Here is a 21,570-nt window from a genome sequence, read left to right as displayed (position 1 = left end):
GAGGCTTCTTACATTATCTTCATATTTTTGGATTCTTTTTTCTTTTTGTTTTTCTGGTTGGGTGCTTTTTGTTTCCTCATATTTCAGATCTTTGGTTTGATTCTTGGGGTACGTTGATCTACAGTTGAGTTTCTGTATATTCTTTATTTCAGACAGTGTATGCTTAATTTCTGACTGGTCCTTTTCCATTTTTTTGGCATTCTCATTAAGATCCTTAAAGGTCTCACTAAGTTCCTCAGAGGTATTTAGAAGATTCTTGAGTAACCTTATAAATGTGGTTCTGAACTCTATGTCGTCCAGTAGTTTGCTTTCCTCCATTTCTTTCATTCGTGACATGTTTCTTTGTCTCTGCATTTTGTTGCTTCCCTGTGTTGATGGAGTGGCTTTGTGTGGTAGGTGACCTATAGGGTCCAGTAGCTCAGCCTCCCCAATCACCTGAGGTGGACGCCTTTGGTACACCCCTTTGTCTGCTGAGTGCAAAGTCTTGGTGTAGTTAAGTCTTGATTGCTGTTGGTACACTGGGAGGAATTGACCTCCAGGCCAATTGGCTGTGAGGACCCGCTGTGTCTATAATGGAAGAACTGCTGTGCTGGAGACACGCTTATGGTGCAGGACTTGTTTCAGTGGGGCTTTGGTGCTCACTGAGTCTACCTCTTGAATGTGTCTCTTATGGATGTGAGGATTTGAAATCTGGTGTCTCACACTGACCACTAGGTACACTGGCTTCTGGATCTCTAATGAGGTGCAGGTCAGCTACTGTCTGAGGCCACCCAGCAGGAGCTACAGCGAGAACTACAGTTTTCTCCTCTTTGCTTGGGGTTTGGATGATTTGGAGCTGTCTGACCTGGGCTGCAAGTTTGCTAGGTTAAGCTGCGATAGGGCAGGTCATTCATATGCTAACGCCGCTGCTTGGAGCTTGGGTGGGTTTGTAGATTGTGCGGGGCGGGGTCTCAGGGCATGACTAGGCTAGGGCATGGCAAACAGCGATGGCTGCCAGTAAGCCGGCTCTGTGGCTCTGTGTCTCCGACCGTGTCCCCGCGTCCTGTGCCCCAGTGCAGTAAACAATTATTCCTGCGCGCAGCCCTGCAAGCAAGCCACCCTCACTTTCTGACCCCACGGCAGACAGTCCAGCTTCTCCCCGTAGGAGTTTGAGTTCCCCGCGTCTCCCCAGAAACTGGAGTTTGAAGTAATTGGGAGCTTGTCTCCCTTCGGGTTGAAAAAAGCAGCACTCCCAGACACCCGTTGCCAGCCCGATTCGCGCACCTCCGTACCTCAGCTTTTCAGCGCTTGTGCACCTCTCTATGCTGTTTGCTCTTTCCTTCTAGTTGTAGAACTTCCACTCAGCCAGCTTTCCCGTGGTTCTGGGAGATAGACGTTTTGTCTTTTAGTTGTAGTTTTGAAATTGTTGTGCGAGGCAGCAGTTTAGGTGTTTACCTACGCCGCCATCTTGGATCCTCCTCTGCTGATAATTTTTAAGTGATTCTCTCCTCTGTGCCAACAACTGCGAGGTACTGGGATTACAATAGTTAACAAGATAGATTCCTGCCCTAATAAAATTTAAACCTTCTGGACTTTAGAGGAATAACAAGGTAGCCTATCTGAATCAGGTTGGTCTCAGAAGGCCTCTGAGAAGTTGACACTTAAATTGAGGCCTATGAGATGAGAGTAATCTAGGCATTGAACAGGAAAGGAAGAACATTCCAGAGTGAATAGATTGTACAATGGCCCTGAGGCCAAAAAGAGTGGCATCTTTGTGTTCAAGAACCTAAGAAAAGACCAATGTTGCTGGAATATATTCAGAAAGAACAGTTGTATGAGATGAGTCTGGAGAGATTGGCAGGGATCAGACCACTTAGGACAGGCGTCCTCAAACTACGGCACGCGGGCCACATGCGGCCCACCAAGGACATTTATCCGGACATTTATCCGGCCCGCCGGGTGCCACTGCCTGTCCTGCTTAGCAGCTGACTTGTCCCAGGCCTGCAGTGCGCATAGGAATTTGTTCATAGTTGTTTTTTTTTTAACTATAGTCTGGCCCTCCAACGGTCTGAGGGACAGTGAACTGGCCCCCTATTTAAAAAGTTTGAGGACAGCCGAAACCGGTTTGGCTCAGTGGATAGAGCATCGGCCTGCGGACTGACAGGTCCCAGGTTCGATTCCGGTCAAGGGCATGTACCTTGGTTGCGGGCACATCCCCAGTAGGAGGTGTGCAGGAGGCAGCTGATCGATGTTTCTCTCTCATCGATGTTTCTGGCTCTCTATCCCTCTCCCTTCCTCTCTGTGAAAATCAATAAAATATATTTAAAAAAAATAAAAATAAAAAAAATAAATAAAAATAAAAAATAAAAAGTTTGAGGACCAAAAAAAATAAAAAAATAGATAAATAAATAAAAATAAAAAGTTTGAGGACCCCTTACTTAGGATGTTAATGGAGCAACATAAGCAGGAGATAATGGTTGTTTGCATTAAAGTGGTGGCAGCTTAAGGTGGGATTGGGCAGGGGGAAGGGAGAAGTGAATGATGGTTTTTAGATAAGGAAATAGACTCAAGCATTTACCTACGGGTGTATTGTGCGACTTGAGGCAAACAGAGGAATGAAAGATGACTCCTACCTTTCTGGCCAGAGTTACTGATGGAGAGTAGTGCCATTTACTGAAATGGAGAAAGTTACAAGACCCTTCTTGTCAAGCCTTTGCCCACCTCTCCTGCTTTGTTTTTCACCACTCTAGCCCTAGGTCCCAGCCATACAAAATGTCTTTTTGAGTTCTTCAAATGCACCATCTCCCTTTGAAAGGAAACCAAGAATTCAGGTATTTTACCTATTAAAACTTGAGATGTGTATGAGACATCCAAATACTGTTGGCTCTCAGATGAGCAGTAGAGATATGGAAGTCTGGAGCTTGCAAATATTGTGTGCACCTTTGTGTCACTTCATTGACAATTATACATTGCCTTAGCCAATGGATTATAAATTCCTTGAACACAAGCCTGTTTTTTCTGTCTGTAACCCTGTTCCCTTCCCTATCCCTAGAGTAGTACTTTACCTGTTGTGGACGAAAAGGGGCCACATGCTAACCTGACTGCGTGGAAGCCTTGCAAACTCAGAGACCTAAAGTAACTACAAAGGATGGTCTGAAATTAAAACTTTTAAAATTAAAAAGCAATTTATGGTGGATACTCATATCCTAGGCTGGTATCTTCCCTGACAAAGGTCAGTCTTTACCTTAACTGAACCTACTGTCTTTTTGCATCTACGGTAACATATAGTTGGAATGTCAAAGTAATTTTCCTTTTTCTGGACCCCTCAAAGCACAGGCACCACTCTGCGGAGACCACAAATCTTCTCATTATTATTGACTTAACTAGAGGCCCGGTGCACGAAATTCGTGCACAGGGGTGTGTGTCCCTCAGCCCAAACTGCACCCTCGCCAATCTGTACCCTCTCCAATCTGGGACCCCTCGAGGGATGTCCAATCCCAGTAGGATCGGGCCTAAACGGGCAGTCGGACATCCCTCTCACAATTTAGGACTGCTGGCTCCCAACTGCTTGCCTGCCTGCCTTCCTCATTGCCCCTAACCGCTTCTGCCTGCCAGCCTGATCATCCCCTAACCACTCTCCTGCCAGCCTGATTGATGCCTAACTGCTCCCCTGCCAGCCTGTTTGCCCCTAACTGCTCCCCTGCCAGCCTGTTTGCCCCTAACTGCCCTCCCCTGCAGGCCTGGTCACCCCTAACTGCCCTTCCCTGCAGGCCTGGTCCCTCCCCCCAACTGCTTTCCCTTGCAGGCCTGGTTCCCCCCCAACTGCCCTTCCCTGCAGGCCTGGTCGCCCCCAACTTCCCTCCTCTGCCGGCCTGGTCACCCCTAACTGCCCTTCCCTGCAGGCCTGGTCCCTCCCCCCAACTGCTTTCCCTTGCAGGCCTGGGTCCCCCCCAACTGCCCTTCCCTGCAGGCCCGGTCGCCCCCAACTTCCCTCCTCTGCCGGCCTGGTCACCCCTAACTGCCCTCCCCTGCAGGCTTGATCGCCCCCAACTGCCCTCCCTTGCAGGCCTGATCCCTCCCAACTGCCCTCCCCTGCTGGCCATCTTGTGGAGGCCATCTTGTGTCCACATGGAGGCAGCTATCTTGTGTGTTGGAGTGATGGTCAATTTGCATATTACTCTTTTATTAGATAGGATTGTTGACTGTTACTATTCTGCATTCGCCTAAGTAAAAGGAGTATGTGTCTATCATTTTACTTTTTATCCAATCCCAGAGGTTTCCCTGATTTGCTTTCTCCCACCTCTCTAATCTGTCACCAGTGGATTTCATGTAACCCACTTACATCTCCTCTTTTGATTGTAATGTATAAAACAAGGTGCAAAACTGCCATTCTCTGGAGCATTATCTCAATCCATTGAGATTCTGCTTCCCAACAATTGTCAACACTTTGGCTCAAATAAACTCAGAAAAATTCTTCACAGGTTTGAATGTTTCTTATGTTAACACTATCGTAAATGCAGTGGACAAATTGTATTGTACTCACTAAGATTTTCCTGAATAATGTTTCAAAATATTATTCACCAATATTTCTCTAGACAAAAGAGGTTTTGTCTCTTTGTTTTTTGTCTATTTATTTTCCATCTCCTGCCGGCCTCTCTCTTCCCTTTCTAGAGTTTTCATATGAGTTTAGTAAATCATTTTTCAGGGACATCTTATGACTGCCTTTAGAAAAATTAGACCAACACTGTGCCCCTGAAGGAAACCATTAAATAACACCTTAATTCCTATTTGTATTCCATGGTTAGGTGTTTATTCCATAAAACACTCTTATGTGATTTCTCCCCTCTGATCATTTTTTTTTTAAATATATTTTATTGATTTTTTTACAGAGAGGAAGGGAGAGGGATGGAGAGTTAGAAACATCGATCAGCTGCCTCCTGCACACCCCCTACTGGGGATGTACCCGCAACCAAGGTACATGCCCTTGACAGGAATTGAACCTGGAACCCTTCAGTTCACAGTCCGACGCTCTGAGCCAAACCGGTCAGGGCCTGATCATTTTTTAAAATAGTTGTAAATATTATTTGTGAAGTTATCAGATCCCCTACTGTCTCAGGTATGACCCCAGTCCACCATCATAGGACCCAGAGCTGATATGACATGACTCCCAACTCTTTCAGAAAAGGACCTAATTTCCACACTCACCGGACCCAGAGCTGATGTGACTGGGTCTCCTGCTATCTCAGGGAAAGACCCTGCCCCTCACTCACAAAAACCAGAGGTGATGTGACATGATCCCCAAGTCGCAGGGACAGACCTTTCCTCACAATTACAGAATACAGAGCTCATGTAACAGAACACACAACTTCTACAGGGTGAGACCCCTCACAACACTCAGAGGACCAAGAGCTATAGTGACTGGACTCTCCATTCTCTTGTATGACCCTCTCCACACTTATAGAACTCAGGGCTAATGTCACAAGATCCCCCACCCTTTCAGGTTGGGCTCCTCCCCACACTCACAGGATCCAGAGATGATGTCAGAGGACCCCATACTCTCAGGTGGCTCCACGTTCCACACTAAATAGACCCAGGGCTGATGTGTAAGGATCCCCCAACTCTTTCATGAGAGAACTCACCCCACACTCACAGAACTCAGAGCTGACATGACAGGACTCCCTACTCTCAGGTAGGACCCCTCCCAACATTCAGAGAATCCAGAGCTGATGTGGCAGGACCTCCTTGCTCTCAGAGTGGAAGAGCTCCATACACTCAGATGCACACTGCCAGGAAGTGCTCTTCCCTGCTGTCATCTAGTGTACTTCTTGGGACTAGATACTTATTCACTAATCATCTGCTCCTATCATTTTGCAAGGACCCTATGAATTCCTCAAAGCACCTTATATCATCCCTACCTCAGAATGTCTCATATGCCCATAATAGTAGGTCCCAAAGCGTATGTGGCAGGACCCACTACTCTCTCAGGTAGGACTCCTTCCCATAGTAGCAGGATCCAAAGCTCATATGACAGGATCCACTATTCTCTCAGGTGGGACTTTTATCAAACTAACAAGACCAAGAGCTGGTTTGACAGGAACCACTATTGTCTCAGAGAGGGACCTCTGTCCAGTCACAGGACCCAGAACTGAGCTCATATTACAGGACTTTAAATAATTTTCCCAACATGACCCAGAGCTGATGTGAGTGGACCCTCTACTCTCAGAGTGGGTCCTTTTTCAACACTGATGCATACTGCCAGCTAGTGTGCATCTTTGGAATAACATCTGAGTTGAGGCCACCAGTAAATAGTCCCTTTTTTGCTGCCATCTAGTGTACATCTTGGGAATAGCACCTTTTACTAAGCCTCTTACCATTTTGCAAGGGCACTGTGAAGGCACCTTACATCATCCCTAGCTCAGAATTTCTCATATACTCAAGTTTCCTTTCTATCTCTGATCCTCTTCTGCATTTGGAGTCTCTGACTCTCTCATGTATGTGAGGTTTTCTTACATATGTATGTCTTCAATTTGGTTATTTTCTGATGCTAATATATATGAGACATCATATATATTTTATTAGATCAGGAAATAGAATCTTGAGGTTAGAGGGAAGTTTGTTCTTTTCCCATATAAGCAAATAACCAGACACTTAATAGTAGGTAAATTTTGGGAGTACATCAACATCACCGTTTCCTGAAATAAAGTTTTAACAGTTTAACTAAACTAAGTTATTCTCAGGACTGAGTGATTATATCAGTGAAATATGGAACAATCTAGTAATTTGGCTTGTGGATGTAAAACTTTTATTTAAAGTTTCAAAGGTGGGGATGAAGAGGGCCAAAGTTTTGCGCTTGGCGTGTTGATTTTAAGCTGGTTGTTAAGAAACAAAAGACTGAGAAAGAACCTATGGTTCTCATCTCATTTTTTCCTAAGATATTTAGTTAGAAAAATCTGGTTTAGGAAGAAAACGTTAGCATAATCACTTTAGCTTTAGAAACTCAGACTCTAAGCAGGAGTTTGTTGACCTTCTTATCTCTCTCGCCCCATGTGCTACTGCGTTGGGGGTTGCCTTAAAAAAAGTATCCTGCCATGTATGTTCCACTTTTTTAAAATTACCTGCTTATAGCCAATTTTACCTAAAGTTTAAGACCCTGTTCCCCCATTTCCAAAATGTCCTGTATACCCAATATTACCTCATTGTTTTTGCTATTCATTTGTATGCAAATTCCCCTTCGCAAGTATTAAACTTCGAATTGCTTGTTAATCTAAGTATGCTAATTTGATTATTAGCCCAGCTATTAGAACTTACAAAGTGTGAGGAAAAAACATTTTTTAATATATTTTTATTGATTTCAGAGAGGAAGGGACAGGGAGAGAGAGATAGAAACATCAATGAATTCCTCCTGCACGCCCCACACTGGGGATCAAGCCCACAACTTGGGCATGTGCCCTTGACTATAATTGAGCCCGGGACCCTTCAGTCTGCAGGCCGATGCTCTATCCACTAAACCAAACCAGCTAGGGCAGGAAAAAAATTTTTTTTTTAAAATCCACAGTACTGATGAACCAGTCATATGAAATTAATGTCAGGGACACTGCTAACTTCTGGAAATTGCTGCACCTGAAGGATCATGAACATCTGCCAGCAAAGGTAAGCATTATTTTTGTTCATTCTCTCTGCCTTCCTGGTCTATTTCTGCAGCGTTTGGTAGAATTTAGAAGTGCTTTGAGTTATTTTCCTCTCTTCTACATTTGTGAAGCTAGCTGCGTTGACTTAGAGAGTCATGATATTTCTTTATTGAGTCATGAGTCTCTTTACATCATGAGGATCTGGTTCAGCCTCTGCGTCTGGCGGCAACTGGGGTCCATTGTCCGGCTCCAACTCTGAAGTCTGGCTATGCAGTCTTGGTTATGGATCTGCATTCCATCCCCTGGGTCTGTGGTCTGGTGTCAAATCTATTTAGCTATGTGTCTAGGGTCTGGAGTCTTTGTGTGTGGCTTTATGTCCTGGGTTCATAGGTTAAAAGACAAAGAGAAACCTGGAGGCAAATTTTCTCTCCTGGCTCCAGCCATAATGTGAAGGGCCAAGGGTGTCTTGAGATTAACGGGCCAGGAGAGTCCTTAAGCTGAATTCTGCATTTTGGCTCTAGCCAGGTTGTCCAGGGTAAAAGGGCAAGACCTGAAGGCAAATAATTCATCCTGACACCAGCCCAGCATGTGATGGGCAGAAGAGTGCCTGGGAAAACAGTTGAGGAGAGACCTGGAGCTGATGGGGGTTTTTCCGGCTCCACCAAGTATCTGATGGACAGAGGGTGTCCTGAGGTCAAGGTTGAGGAGGGACCTGGAGTCAAATTCTTCATCTCAGATTTAGTTTAGTCTGTGATGGACAGTAGGCCAGGCTGCTTGGGGAAAAGGATGACAAGAGACCTAAATGCAGTTGCTCCATCCACTTCTAGCCAGGCTGTGTGTGAGAGGTAGTGGGGGTGCATGGGGTAAGGAGCAAGGTGAGACTTGGAGGCAATTTCTCCATCTGAGGATCAGAGGGGATGCCTGTGGTAAGGGGTGCACTCAGCTGGCTAGAGTTCTGTAAACACTTTCTCCACTCTGTTTTCACATGAGCATTTTTTCTGGACCAGTTTCCCCTGGAACATGTCCTCCAGGCCCAATTTAAGTGAGCACTTTACGTGGGACTATCTTTTGTGGGACTATATTTTGTGGGACTATCTTTTGTGAGCGCATCTTACCGACCAGTTCCCTAAGGACATGTTCAAAAAAATAAATAAAAGCTGCTTGCTGTTTCTGTTGCTGATTGTGGCATGATCAAGCTACTTTTGACCAGGATGTTACTGGTTTGAGAAGTTCATCATAAGGACCCTTTGGTTATAGAAAGCAAAGAAGTATTCACACGTTGTCATGAGCATAGGGAGTGAGAAATAAAATTTTATTTTTTGGCTCTGAGAATTTAAGGTTTGCTTATTTATTTATTTATCTATTTAATCCTCACCTGGAGATAGGTTTATTGATTTTAGAGAAAGAGGAAGGGGGAGAGAGAAACATCAATCAGTTGCCTCCTCTATCACTCTTACGCCGGATGGAACCTGAAATCTAGATATGTGCCCCCACCAGGAGTCAAACCCACAAACTTTTTGGTGTATGGAAGGATGCTCCAACCAACTGAGCCACCCAGCCAGGGAAAAGGTTTAAATTCTGTTTGGAGGTGAAGTTCCAGATATTTACCAGTTACTCATTTATTTGAATCATCAGGTTTTTTCAGGGAGGTTTCTAGATAGAAAAGTGGACAGAGATTATTTTTCTTTGAAGTCTAAAGTTATTAAACACTCTGGCCAACTGGCCAAAAAGGAAAACAAAGCCTCCCCTCCCCAAAATGATTTTCACAATAAGGAAGGGGTGAGATATCTGGACTCAGCATAAAACCCATATTGTTGCAGGGAGGTGAAGAGTGTGTGGCTGATGCTGAGACCCTCTCCTAAGCAGTCACACTGACAGACACCATAGAGGGACCATGTAATTCAGAGCCCAAATCAAGAGCCATTTAAAGTGGTAGTAGAAGAGAAGGGGACTATTAGTAATTAAATTGGGAAAGGCATAAATTGGGATTGTCCTGGCCAGACTGGAGTACAAACCCTAGAAATGTGGGGCAGATTGCTGTCCCCTGCTGCTATAGCACTTCCTGTGGTGCACACACCTTTATACCAGTGTATGGACTTCCTGATTTCAGAGCAATGCCCTACAGTAGCAAAAGTCCTGAGTATCATGACCCTTTAATGTGTGGGGAATCCAAAGTGCTATTTGAACTTGAGTAAGCTCTTGTGATAAACTGGAACTTATTCCTGGCCCCAGGGTGAAAAATATGTGTCTTAGCCCTGGCCGGTATGGCTCGGTTGTCCTGTTCACAAGAAGGTCACCGGTTGGATTCCTGGATGGGGCACATACCCAGGTTGCAGGTTCGGTCCCCAATGGGGGAGGGTAGAGGAGGCAACCCAACGATGTTTCTCTCATATCTCTGTTTCTCTTTCTCTCCCTCTTACCCTCTCTACAATCAATAAAAATAAATAAATATGTGTCTTATAATGAGTAGTTAAGAGCCATAGGGCCATTTTATTAACATAAAACAGGATCTAACTGCTACAAATATGGATACATCAGTGTTGGAATTAATGATTGACCATGTAAAAAAGGGTTACATTAATGATATAATTACATATGATAATACATTAATAACTCCATTTCTTCCTAAGGTATGCACTGGTTTTCTGGTAATTAATTTGTTTCATAATAATCTGAAGCTTTTTCAGTTTCACATGTGGGCCAGATGAGTTGGTGCCCTGTTAAGTTCTACATTTTTCCTGACAGTCCAGAGAGATAAGAAACTTCAAAGCTATGTGACCATAAATTAATATTATATACTGGGCATTCATTAAAATGTGGAAGGAAGACATTTCTAAATGCAGTGTTTATTATTTTAAGTCTTTTTGTTAATGATATTGTAGAAAATTCAGGCATGTGAACATATTTGGCAGTTTAAATGGAAGATAAACAAAATGACAAATTACCGGTATAATTAAAAATAAAGCCATAAACAATAGAAGAGATTTAAGACAATTAGGCTTACTTAAGTTTAATTGCCATTCCTTTCTTGCTCAAAATCAGAAAAAAACAACAAACAAATTTCAGCATTTTAGGAAGAGAAACAAGCTTTTTCTTTTATCAAAATTCATCAGACCCGAGACTGGCCAAGTTGTTCAGTTGGTTAGAGAGCATCCCCATACATCAAGATTGTGGGTTCTCTCCAGTCAGGACACATACAAGAATCAACCAATGAATGCATAAATAAGTGGAACAACAAATTGATGTTTCTCTCTCTCCCTTCTTCTCTCTCTGAAATCAATAAGTAAAAGTCATCAGACCTGGGAGTTGGCGGAGAGGGTCAAAAGCTACAGACCAGCATGGAAAGGTAGCTTATTCTCTAAAGCAATGATTAGCTACCTGTCCCTTGGAACTTTCTCTACCCCTGTTTCTGTGAATTTGCTAAGTAAATGGGAATTTATTCCCCCAAAATATATAGTAAAAGGATTTCCTGATCGTAATGGGACAAAGTTACATTGAAAGTACAAGTAGGTATAAGAAATTGAGGATTAATTGATTAACTTTCTTTTTAAAAAATGAAGAAAAGTAACAAAATTAGCAAATGATTATAACAGAATAAAGCTCTACTAGATATAATTGTATACCTTGCTTTTTAGAGATTTATTTAATTGGAAATTCTTTGCCTCTAGTTCAGGATTTTCTTAGCACTTTTATTCTGTACCACATTCTGTTCCTTAGGGTAAGTAATGTAAATGTGTTTCCTCAGTACACTGGCATTATTCTCTGGTGCCCAGTGAAAGCACTTGTCTTTCATCCTTTGAGCCTCCCTTTCTCCCAGTTGATTTGTGGCTGATGGTAAGTTGATAGCTGAAACAAGATAAAGGGGTTTTAAACCAAGAATTCAAGTGCCTCATACATTAGCCTTGTTCTGCTGCAGCCCCCGTGCACCTGCTCCACGCTCCTACCACACCACCCCTACTCAGCCTCCCACAGGAATATGGTTTGCTGACTGTGATGGAGCTGAAATAAATGTAATACTGTATCACCAACCTTCCTAATAAAATCAAGAAGAAAGATAAATTGCAAGAAATACCACATATGAAATTGTTAAGTCTGTCATTGTGCTTGCCTAACTTTAATATTTACTCATTCCCAATGCTTCATTCAGTTATGCATCAAACATGGATTCACTATACTGCAAGTCAAGCAGGAGAGTGAGAGAGACAAAGCAAACTAGATGACAAGTATCATAAAGGAAACACTATGGAAACAGCAAAGAATAACTAACAGTAACTATCTAAAACGATAGTATTATATTTTTGTCCACCAGACAATGAATTGGAAGTTTTTTTTGCAATTTTCTGGGGTTTACAAGGTGAAACACAAATATTTGATGACCTTTTTCACTTCAGTTCTCAAATTTGCTAGTCATGATTTTCTAGACATACTTATTTTATCCACTAGAGTGCAGTAAATCCTTAAAGACAACCTTCCTTTAAAAATATAGCAATTAGTTCTTATACATTTAACTTAGAAATTAATTCCCAAATATTTCTGCTTATATGTTTTTCATTTATTGGTAAGTTGTCTGCCCAGTTAAACAGTGAACATTTTAGGACAGGAAGTATCTTATTTTTTAAATTTCCCCACAACACTTGGCACAGTGTCCTAGTCATCATACAGGTTTAATCCATCTCCTAAAATTTGAATTTGATAATAGTTTTGTGAAGAATATGATTTGATGCATGCCAATATAGTTTTGGTACAATATAAGATTTTATTTTAGAACTCTAAATAAAATCATCTCTGCTCATATGACCATAATTAAAGAAAATAAATCCAAAAAGGATAAAATGTAAGTAATGGTTAAAATAAGTTTTAATTAAGGCACCATATATGAAACTACTCTGTGTACTGTAATATATCTACACTAATAAAAGAGTAAGATGCACATTGACCGTATCTTCATGACACCCACCAGCCAATCAGGAGTGAGTATGCAAATTAACCCAACAAAGACGTTGGGTTAATTTGCATACGCAGGCGCAGAGTGGCCGGGGGCGGGGTGGGACGCAGGCTTTCAGACCACCCCAGCTGCTTGAGGCCTCTGGGCAGCGTGGAAAGGTGGCTCCAGCCAGAGCGAAGGCAGTGCCGGCAGCCAGGGAAAGGAAGGCCCATTCTTGCATGAATCTTCGTGCATCGGGCCTCTAGTATATACATATAAAATTGTTTTGTGATTTGGTAAAATTGTGTTTTATATTGAATGATATATGTTGGAACTGACTCAAGAAGAGGAAAACTGAAAATCAGGAAAAAATTTAATAACTAAAGTTCAGATTGACAAGTTTTAAATTAGGCATGGGGATATAAAAAGACAGTCCTTACTCTGGTTCCTGAAAAACACATATTAAACAAGTTTTTGCCCTGGGTACTATGGCTCAGTCGGCAGGAGTGTCTTCCCATACACTGAAAGGTCCTGGGTTTGATTCCCAGTCAAGGCACATGCCTAGGTTGTGGGTTCAATCCCCAGCCCCAGTTGGAGCTCATGGGAGAGGAAACCGATTGAAGTTTCTCTGTCTCTGTGTATGTGTCTCTCTCTCCCCTTCTCCCACCTTTCCCATTCCCTCTCTCTAAAAATCAATGAAAATGTCCTTGGGTGAGTATTTAAAAGAAGAAAAAAACATTTTAAAAAGCACACAAATTTACTATAAGTTGGTAAGTGGTAAATTAAAAAGTAGGATTAACCCTAGCTGGTTTGACTCAGTGGATAGAGCGTCAGCCTGTGTACTGAAGGGTCCTAGGTTCAATTCCAGTCCAGGGCACGTGCCCAGTTTGCGGACTCAATCCCCAGTACAGGGTGTGCAGGAGGCAGCTGATCAATGATTTTTCTCTCATCATTGATGTTTCTATCTCTCTCTCCCTCTCTCTTCTTCTCTGAAATCAATAAAAATATATTTTAAATAAATAAATAAAAGTAGGATTACTAAACGTGGGAAAGCTTCCAGGAGAAGAAGGGCCCTGAAAAGAATTTTAAAGAAGAATAAGCCTTAGTAAGGAGAGTGAAAGAACATTTTAAACAGAGGGAGGAGTTGGGGGAAAAGAACACACACACAAAGAAATGTGAAACGTATTGCCGTAAGGGAGTGTTTGAAGGTGAGGAAGGGAACAAGGAACACAATTCAGATTACTATTACTATTTATAAGTTACTAGCACATAAAGAACAAGGAAGAGAGACTCAAGAGAGAACACATTGGGGAGAATAAACCAAATAGAAGAGAGAAAAAAAACATGTAAGACTATAGAAGTACAGTAGTATAAGATGTGGAGAAAAAGAAAAATTCTTTTTGTTAATAGAGAAAGGCTTTGAAAAAGAGAGCTTTCAATGAAAAGGAAAAAAATCCTATTATATGGCATATTATAAAATTTTCTTAAATTGCATGATTCTGCTTATAGTTTTTCATGTATTCACTGAATATAGTGAATTCACTGTGTGCTAAGCACTGGGGATATAGTGGAGCACAGGATAGACCAGGTCCCTGTCTTTATGAAACTTTCAGATAGCAGGGGAAGAACAAACAAAAATCAGTATACAATGCATATGTAGAATAGATACATTCTCATGGTTGCTTATGTCACGAGTATGATTATCACCATGGAAAAATAAAATGGGTGATACATATCACAGAAACTAAGAGGTGTACTTGAGATAAAGTGGGGCTCTCTAAAGGGGTTAACATTAGAGTTAAAGATGGAAGGATGGGAGTGAACCAGCTATTTGAAGAACTAAGGGAAGAACATTTTAGGGATTTAGGCACAGAGAAATGTACGCACAAAAGCCTGAGAAGAGAAACCATTTGGTGTACTTGAGCAGAAAGAAGGCTAGTGTGGCTTGAAGTACAGTGATCAAGGTGAAGTCAAGGAGATGGAGCTAAGTGATCATAGGCCATTGGAAGGAATTGATGCTTCATTCTAAATAGCAGGATTTTAAACAGGTAAGAGATGACATTTTCAGGAGGGAGCTTTGCTCTGTGTTATGTCCTGTAGCTTACAGGTAGGTGTGCCATTGTGTTACACCCTACACCCTAAACTGGATTTTACAGGAGAAGTAGAAGGCAGATGCTTTTTTTGTGGCCCTTCTTTTTGCCTTCCCCTTGATCCTATATCACCTTCTCTACCTTGTCCTTAGAGATTGCCATCTGGTCTAAAATGAAAACCAAGTCTAGGGATACAAATGTGCTTTTGGTAGAACCTCACTAGTCTTACATATTTAAGGACCCCAAAGTAAGGATAACAACAAAGAATTAGACAGCATTAGCTTTTTTTCTGCTCCCTTTAATAAGGTAGCTCAGGGATTTATATAAATCTAATAGAGACCCAATGCACGAAATTCGTGCAAGAGTAGGCCTTCCTTCCCCTGGCTGCCGCCACCAGCTTCCCTCTGGCACTAGGGACCTGGGTTTCCCTCCAGCCACCGGCAGGCACCCGGGACCTGGCTTTCCTTGCAGCCCCTGGCTTCATCTAGAAGGACATCCAAATCTAATTAGCATATTACGCTTTTATTATTATAGATTTATCTTTCATCTTTTCAAGTTTCTAGCATACTGCCTTAGGTGGCAAGATTTTATTTTCATAGAAATGTCATTTTGATTGATGGGCAGGATTAGTTCCACTTTAAGATCTCTCTTCATCGTCACCACATTTCTAAATTTCTGATAATCCCATGAAGAGTTATGCCTAAAATTTTCTATTATGATTTTTAATTATGACTTTTACTTTGTCAAAATTTGTGGATGCCAGTCTCAGAAACAGTTCCACCCATACTCAGAAAATGAAAGCTTTTGCCATGTGTTAACAAATGAAAATTTATTGATACAGCTTTATCTTGAACATGTGCAGAGACATTTATTTTATACTATAATTACACTAATCAGTTTTAAATGTTGGTAAACAAATTAACATTTGAAATTTTTAAGAGTGTAAAATGTTGCTATTTTTTTTTTAATATATTGTATTGATTTTTTTACAGAGAGGAAGGGAGAGGGATGGAGAGTTAGGAACATCAATGAGAGAGAAACATCGATCAGCTGCCTCCTGCATACTCCCTACTGGGAATGTGCCCCCAACCAAGGTACATGACCTTGACTGGAATCAAACTTGGGACCCTTCAGTCCACAGGCCGATGCTCTATCCACTGAGCCACACTGGCTAGGGCACTATTTATTTTATTATTTTATTTTTTTAATTTATTATTTAATTTAATAAATCTTTATTGTTCAGATTATTACAATTGTTCCTCTTTTTTCCCCCATAGCACCCCTGCACCCGGTTCCCACCCCACCCTCTGCACTTACCCTCCCCCACTGTCCTCATTCATAGGTGTACGATTTTTGTCCAGTCTCTTCCCGCATCCCCCACACTCCTTTCCCCCTGAGAATTGTCAGTCCACTCCCTTTCTATGCCCCTGATTCTATTATATTCACCAGTTTATTCTGTTCATCAGATTTTTTTATTCACTTGATTTTTAGATTCACTTGTTGATAGATATGTATTTGTTGTTCATAATTTTTATCTTTACCTTTTTCTTCTTCTTCCTCTTCTTAAAGGATACCTTTCAGCATTTCATATAATACTGGTTTGATGGTGATGAACTCCTTTAGCTTTTCCTTATCTGTGAAGCTCTTTATCTGCCCTTCAATTCTGAATGATAGCTTTGCTGGGTAGAGTATTCTTGGTTGTAGGTTCTTGCTATTCATCTCTTTGAATATTTCTTGCCACTCCCGTCTGGCCTGCATAGTTTCTGTTGAGAAATCAGCTGACAATCGTATGGGTGCTCCCTTGTAAGTAACTAACTTTTTCTCTTGCTGCTTTTAATATTCTTTGTCTTTTGCTCTTGGCATTTTAATTATGATGTGTCTTGGTGTGGTCCTCTTTGGATTCCTCTTGTTTGGGGTTCTCTGCGCTTCCTGGACTTGTAAGTCTATTTCTTTCACCAGGTGAGGGAAGTTTTTGGTCATTATTTCTTCAAATAGGTTTTCAGTATCTTTCTCTCTCTCTTCTTCTGGCACCCCTATAATTCAGATGTTGGTACGCTTGAAGTTGTCCCAGAGGCTCCTTACACTATCTTCATATTTTTGGATTCTTTTTTCTTTTTGCTTTTCCGGTTGAGTGTTTTTTGCTTCTTTGTATTTCAAATCTTTGACTTGATTCTTGCAATCCTCTAGTCTGCTGTTAGGTCTCTGTATAATATTTTTTTATTTCAGTCAGTGTATGCTTAATTTCTAGTTGGTCCTTTTTCATATCCTCAAGGGTCTCGCTAAATTTATCAGCCTTTTCTAGAAAATTCTTGAAAAACCTTATAACTGTGGTTTTGAACTCTATATCCAGTCATTTGCTGTTCTCCATTTCTTTCATTTGTGATCTGTTTCTTTGTCTCTGCATTTTGATTGCTTTCCTGAGTTGATAGAGTGGCTTTGTGTGCTAGGTGTCCTATAGGGCCCAGTGGCTCAGCCTCCCCAGTTACCTGAGGTGGACACTCTTGGTGAACCCCTTTGTGGGCTGTGTGCACAGTCTAGTTATAGTTAAGCCTTGATTGTTGTTGGTATCACTGGGGGGAATTGACCTCCAGGCCAATTGGCTGTGAGGATCAGCTGTGTCTACTATGGGAGAACTTCTGTGCTGGAGACACCCGTATGAGACAAGACTTATAAAAGCCTCTGTGCTCAGCTTGGATGGGGCGGAGTCTCAGGGCGGAACAGACAACATTGGTTTCCCATCAGCCCTGCCCTAATAGGCCCCTGTGACTCAGTGTCCCGTGGTAATCACTGCAAGCACCTCTGAGAGAAAGCCGCCCTTGAGTTTCACCCACTGCCAGACAGCCCAGTTTCTCCCCAAATGAGTCTGGGTCCCCAGAATCTCTCCCGGAACTGGAGTTCAGTGCAGTCAGGAGCTTTTGTCTCCCTCCTGCTTGAGAAAGCCAGCCGCGTACTCAGTTGCCCGCCACCTCTGCACACGTGCCTCCGGACCTCTGCCTTTCGCAGCTCCCCTGAGTCTCAGTGTGCTTTTCTCTTTCCTGACAGTCCAGTTTCACCCCATATGAGTCTGGATCCCCAGATTCTCGCCCAGAACTGGAGTTCAGCACTGTCAGGAGCTTTTGTCTCCCTCTTGCTTGAGAAAGCCAGCCGCGCACTCAGTTGCCAGTCCTCTCTGCATGCCTGTCTCAGTACATCTGCCCCCTGCAGCTCCTCTGCGTCTCAGTGTGCTTTTCTCTTTCCTTCTAGTTGTAGAATTTCCACTCAGCCAGCCTTCCTGTGGTTCTGGGTGATGTCCATTTTGTCTTTTAGTTGTAGTTTTGAAATTGTTGTGCGAGGCAGCAGTTTAGGTGTTTACCTATGCCACCATCTTGGGGTTTTCGCTATTTTATTTTTTTAATAGAGGCCCTGTGCACGATCGGGCCAGGGAGGGACCATGGGAGGGCTCCAGGGCGTGTCCAGCCCATCTCGCCCAGTCCCGATCAGCCAGACCCCAGCAGCAAGCTAACCTACCAGCCAGAGCGTCTGCCCCCTAATGGTCACTGTTTGTCATAGTGACTGGTCGAATGTCAAACAAATGGTCAGACACTTGGCATATTAGGCTTTTATGATATAGGATTTCTCGGATACGTTTTATACAAGGATCTTAAAGTACTTTGAACTCTCTTTTCACCGTATAACATTTTGCTTTCTCTGTTTGCAAAATATGAATTGTCTTATTTTCTCTTTAAGCTGTGTCAAAATGTACACACTGAGATCCAATAAAGTTCTGTGTAGCTTTTCTTATAAAGATGTGAAAGAAGCTAAATGACTTTTCCTGAATTATTGAGAATGGATTATTTATTCAGAAACAGAATGTTTGTTTGAACCATTCTGTTTTAAATTTTATTGTCTTTCTATTAATACTTTTAAATAAGCATGAAAAGGAAATTAGTTTTTCAATACACTGACATTTACTAGAAAAGAAATCTCTTGGCTTTGCAGTGGAGGTTAAGAGGTTTTCTTCAGAAATGAATTATGCACCTACAATTAAAGATTTGCCACTCATCCCAGTGACTATTTTGTTTTGCAGGCCACCGCGTGAATACATGAATAGAAAAAGAAAGTTTCTTCTTGCCTCGGTTCTTGCTCTCCAAAATTCAAGTTTTATATATCCTTCATGTCAAAAGTGCTTCTCTCGGATAATATTAGTCTCCAAAAGGTAAATGTGAAGCCTGTAAACACAAGAGAAAAAATACAAGTCAGTTGCAAGCCGGTGCAGGAAACAGAAATTCCCCACTTTCATTTCCCCACTGCTACAGCACAGCATAGCAAGGTTTTGACAGAGGAATTCCATACTCTAGCCTTTGGAAGGGATTTTAGAGACACCGAAGAGCGAAAAGATTTCCACCTAAAGATTTTCTTTGAATTCCAAATCCTTAGTGATAAAATCTATAATAGGTACTTTGTATTTAATAAGGTTAACTTACTTCTTTGTTTTAACCTCCAAGATTTAGAGCAGTGGTGGTTTTTAAATTACATTCTGCAGAGCCTTAAGGGTTCATGCTTCTAGAGCAGCCTTGGGCAAACTACGGCCCGCGGCCGGATCCGGCTGTTCTATCCGGTTCTCTTGCTCTCCCCTCCGCTCCTTTACTTTGAATTTATATTAGTTCACACAAACAGTCCATCCATGCTTTTGTTCCGGCCCTCCGGTCCAGTTTAAGAACCCATTGTGGCCCTGGAGTCAAAAAGTTTGCCCACCCCTGTTCTAGAGGGAGATGGGGATTAGAGAAGGAATAATAGATAGTGCTAACAAGTAGGATGGCCTCTGGCCCCCACTTTCGTTTCAGCAAGACTTTCATTCTCATCCTTCTGTTAGGGTTCCAAGATTTCATTTGAAAAGGTTCCATGATGTATATAAAGATGCAGACACATAGATGTACAGATATAAAAAATATATGTATGAAAAGTTTTTGATCGTTCATATAAGATTATCATATTCATATTCTTATGATTATCAATATGATACTCTTTTCATATGAAGGACCACATTAACTTTATTTGTGTGTGTGTGTACATGCTCTCCCAAAAATTATGAGTAAGGGGGGGGTACTTATTTATCCACATAAGCTGATCACCTAACCCAAACAGTTGTGAGTTGTCCTTCTAAGTTACTTAATGGGACCCATAGTTTCTTTAGTCTTGAAATCTCTCTGATACTAAGAACTTCCTTTTCCTGTCTTAAAATGTGAATTGTAGCTCAGACACTATCTATCCTCCCTCCTATCCCTTCCCACCCCACTGCTCAGCCACCCAAAAGGTTTGTATCATTTATTTAAACAAGTTGAATTGAATTTTACACACATTGATCATAGTTTTCTCCTATTGGGAGGAAGTGGTATGTAAAGCTTTAAAGTCCTTTTTTTTCAATTACAGTTCACATTCAGTATTATTTTGTATTAGTTTTAGAGTTTCAGGTGTACAGCGTAGTGGTTAGATAATCATGTACCTTACAAAGTGTTTCCCCTGATATTTCTAGTACCCATCTGGCACCATACAGAGTTATTACAATATTATTGACTATTTGCTGTACTTTACATCCCTGTGACTATTTTGTAACTGCCAATTTGTACTCCTTAATCTTTTCACCTTTTTTACCCCAACCCCACTTCCCTCTGGCTACCATTGGTCTGTTTTTTGTATCTATAAGTCTGTTTCTGTTTTCTTTGCTCATTTATATTGTTCTTAGATTCTACATGTAAGTGAAATCCTATGGAATTTGTCTTTCTCTGACTGACTTATTTCACTTAGCATAATAGCCTCTAGGTCCATCCATGCTGTCACGAATGGTAAGGTTTCATTCTTTTTTATGGCTGAGTAGTATTACATAATATGTGTAGGCAAAAGTAGTTTTATAGTTGTGAGTATGCAAAACATGATTTATTCTTTTATTATTATTTATTAAATATTGTATTATTTATTTGTATTAAAACTGTAATCCTACTTTTGCCCTCCCTGTATATATGCACCATAGCTTTTTGTCTACTTGTCTGTTGATGGGCACTTGGGTTGCTTCCATTAAGTATACATTTTTTTAAAATATTTTTTTATTACATTGTATACATTCAATTTAATATGGGACTATAAATTTGGAAGGGACATTATGTAACCATCTAGTCTAGGTATTCTTAACCTGGGGTCTGTGGGTAGGCTATAGATGTATATGAATCTTCCTGTCCCCAAAATATATAAAGTATCGTGTGTTCTGGTTATGTGTGCATTTTTCTGGGAAGGGTCCATTGCTTTTGATCAGATTTTCAGTTTCACGACCAAGGCAACACTAAAGATTACTAATCTCACCACAACTTCTACTTCAGGGATTTATGTAAGTACACTAGAAAAGTAAACAAATAAAACTTGCTGTTTTAACTGGTATCCAAAAAAGTAGCAGATTTCAAGTGTTATTTTAAATGGATCTTTTCAGAGGCTTTTTGAGATCAAAACTATTTTCATAATTCTAAGGCATTATTTCCCTTTTCACTCTCACTCTCTTAAGAGTGGGTAACAGAGTTTTCAGTTTTTGAGAGACTACATGACATATGATGATATCACAACAGATTGAGCAGAAAAGGACATGTGAGAATTCAACTGCTTGTATTAAATCAAACATTTAAAGAGATATGCAAAATGTAAAACAATGCCATCTTCTCACTAATTATTTTGGGGGGAACACATAGTTATTTTTATTAAACTATGTTCTTTATGTAACCATGCAATGGATCTGTTATTTTTAATTAATAAATACTTTTTAGGTTTATTCATTTTAATTTCTTTTATTTAATTTCTTATAATCAGTTAAAATATAAGTAGCTATTACTCATATAAACAAAAGCCCTTTGGTTTTCTTAATAATTTTTAAGCATATAAAGTTTGAAAACTGCTATTCCATAACAAATTACATTTTGGAAATAGGGGT

At 41.1% G+C, this 21,570-nt stretch overlaps 1 protein-coding gene across 1 annotated transcript in view; it reads left to right on the top strand.

Moving 5' to 3' along the window:
• Positions 1–21,570, top strand: part of DDIAS (DNA damage induced apoptosis suppressor) — a 36,036-nt gene that overhangs the window by 1,776 nt on the left and 12,690 nt on the right. The window contains exon 2 of the mRNA XM_080641960.1: positions 18,688–18,816. Coding sequence (XP_080498086.1) covers positions 18,688–18,816 — 129 coding nt within the window. The remainder of the gene's footprint in view (positions 1–18,687; positions 18,817–21,570) is intronic.

The sequence above is a fragment of the Plecotus auritus genome (assembly GCF_963455305.1).
Source record: "Plecotus auritus genome assembly, chromosome: 9".
NCBI classification, from domain to species: Eukaryota; Metazoa; Chordata; class Mammalia; order Chiroptera; family Vespertilionidae; genus Plecotus; species Plecotus auritus.
This window is presented reverse-complemented; position numbering and strand designations above follow the sequence as displayed.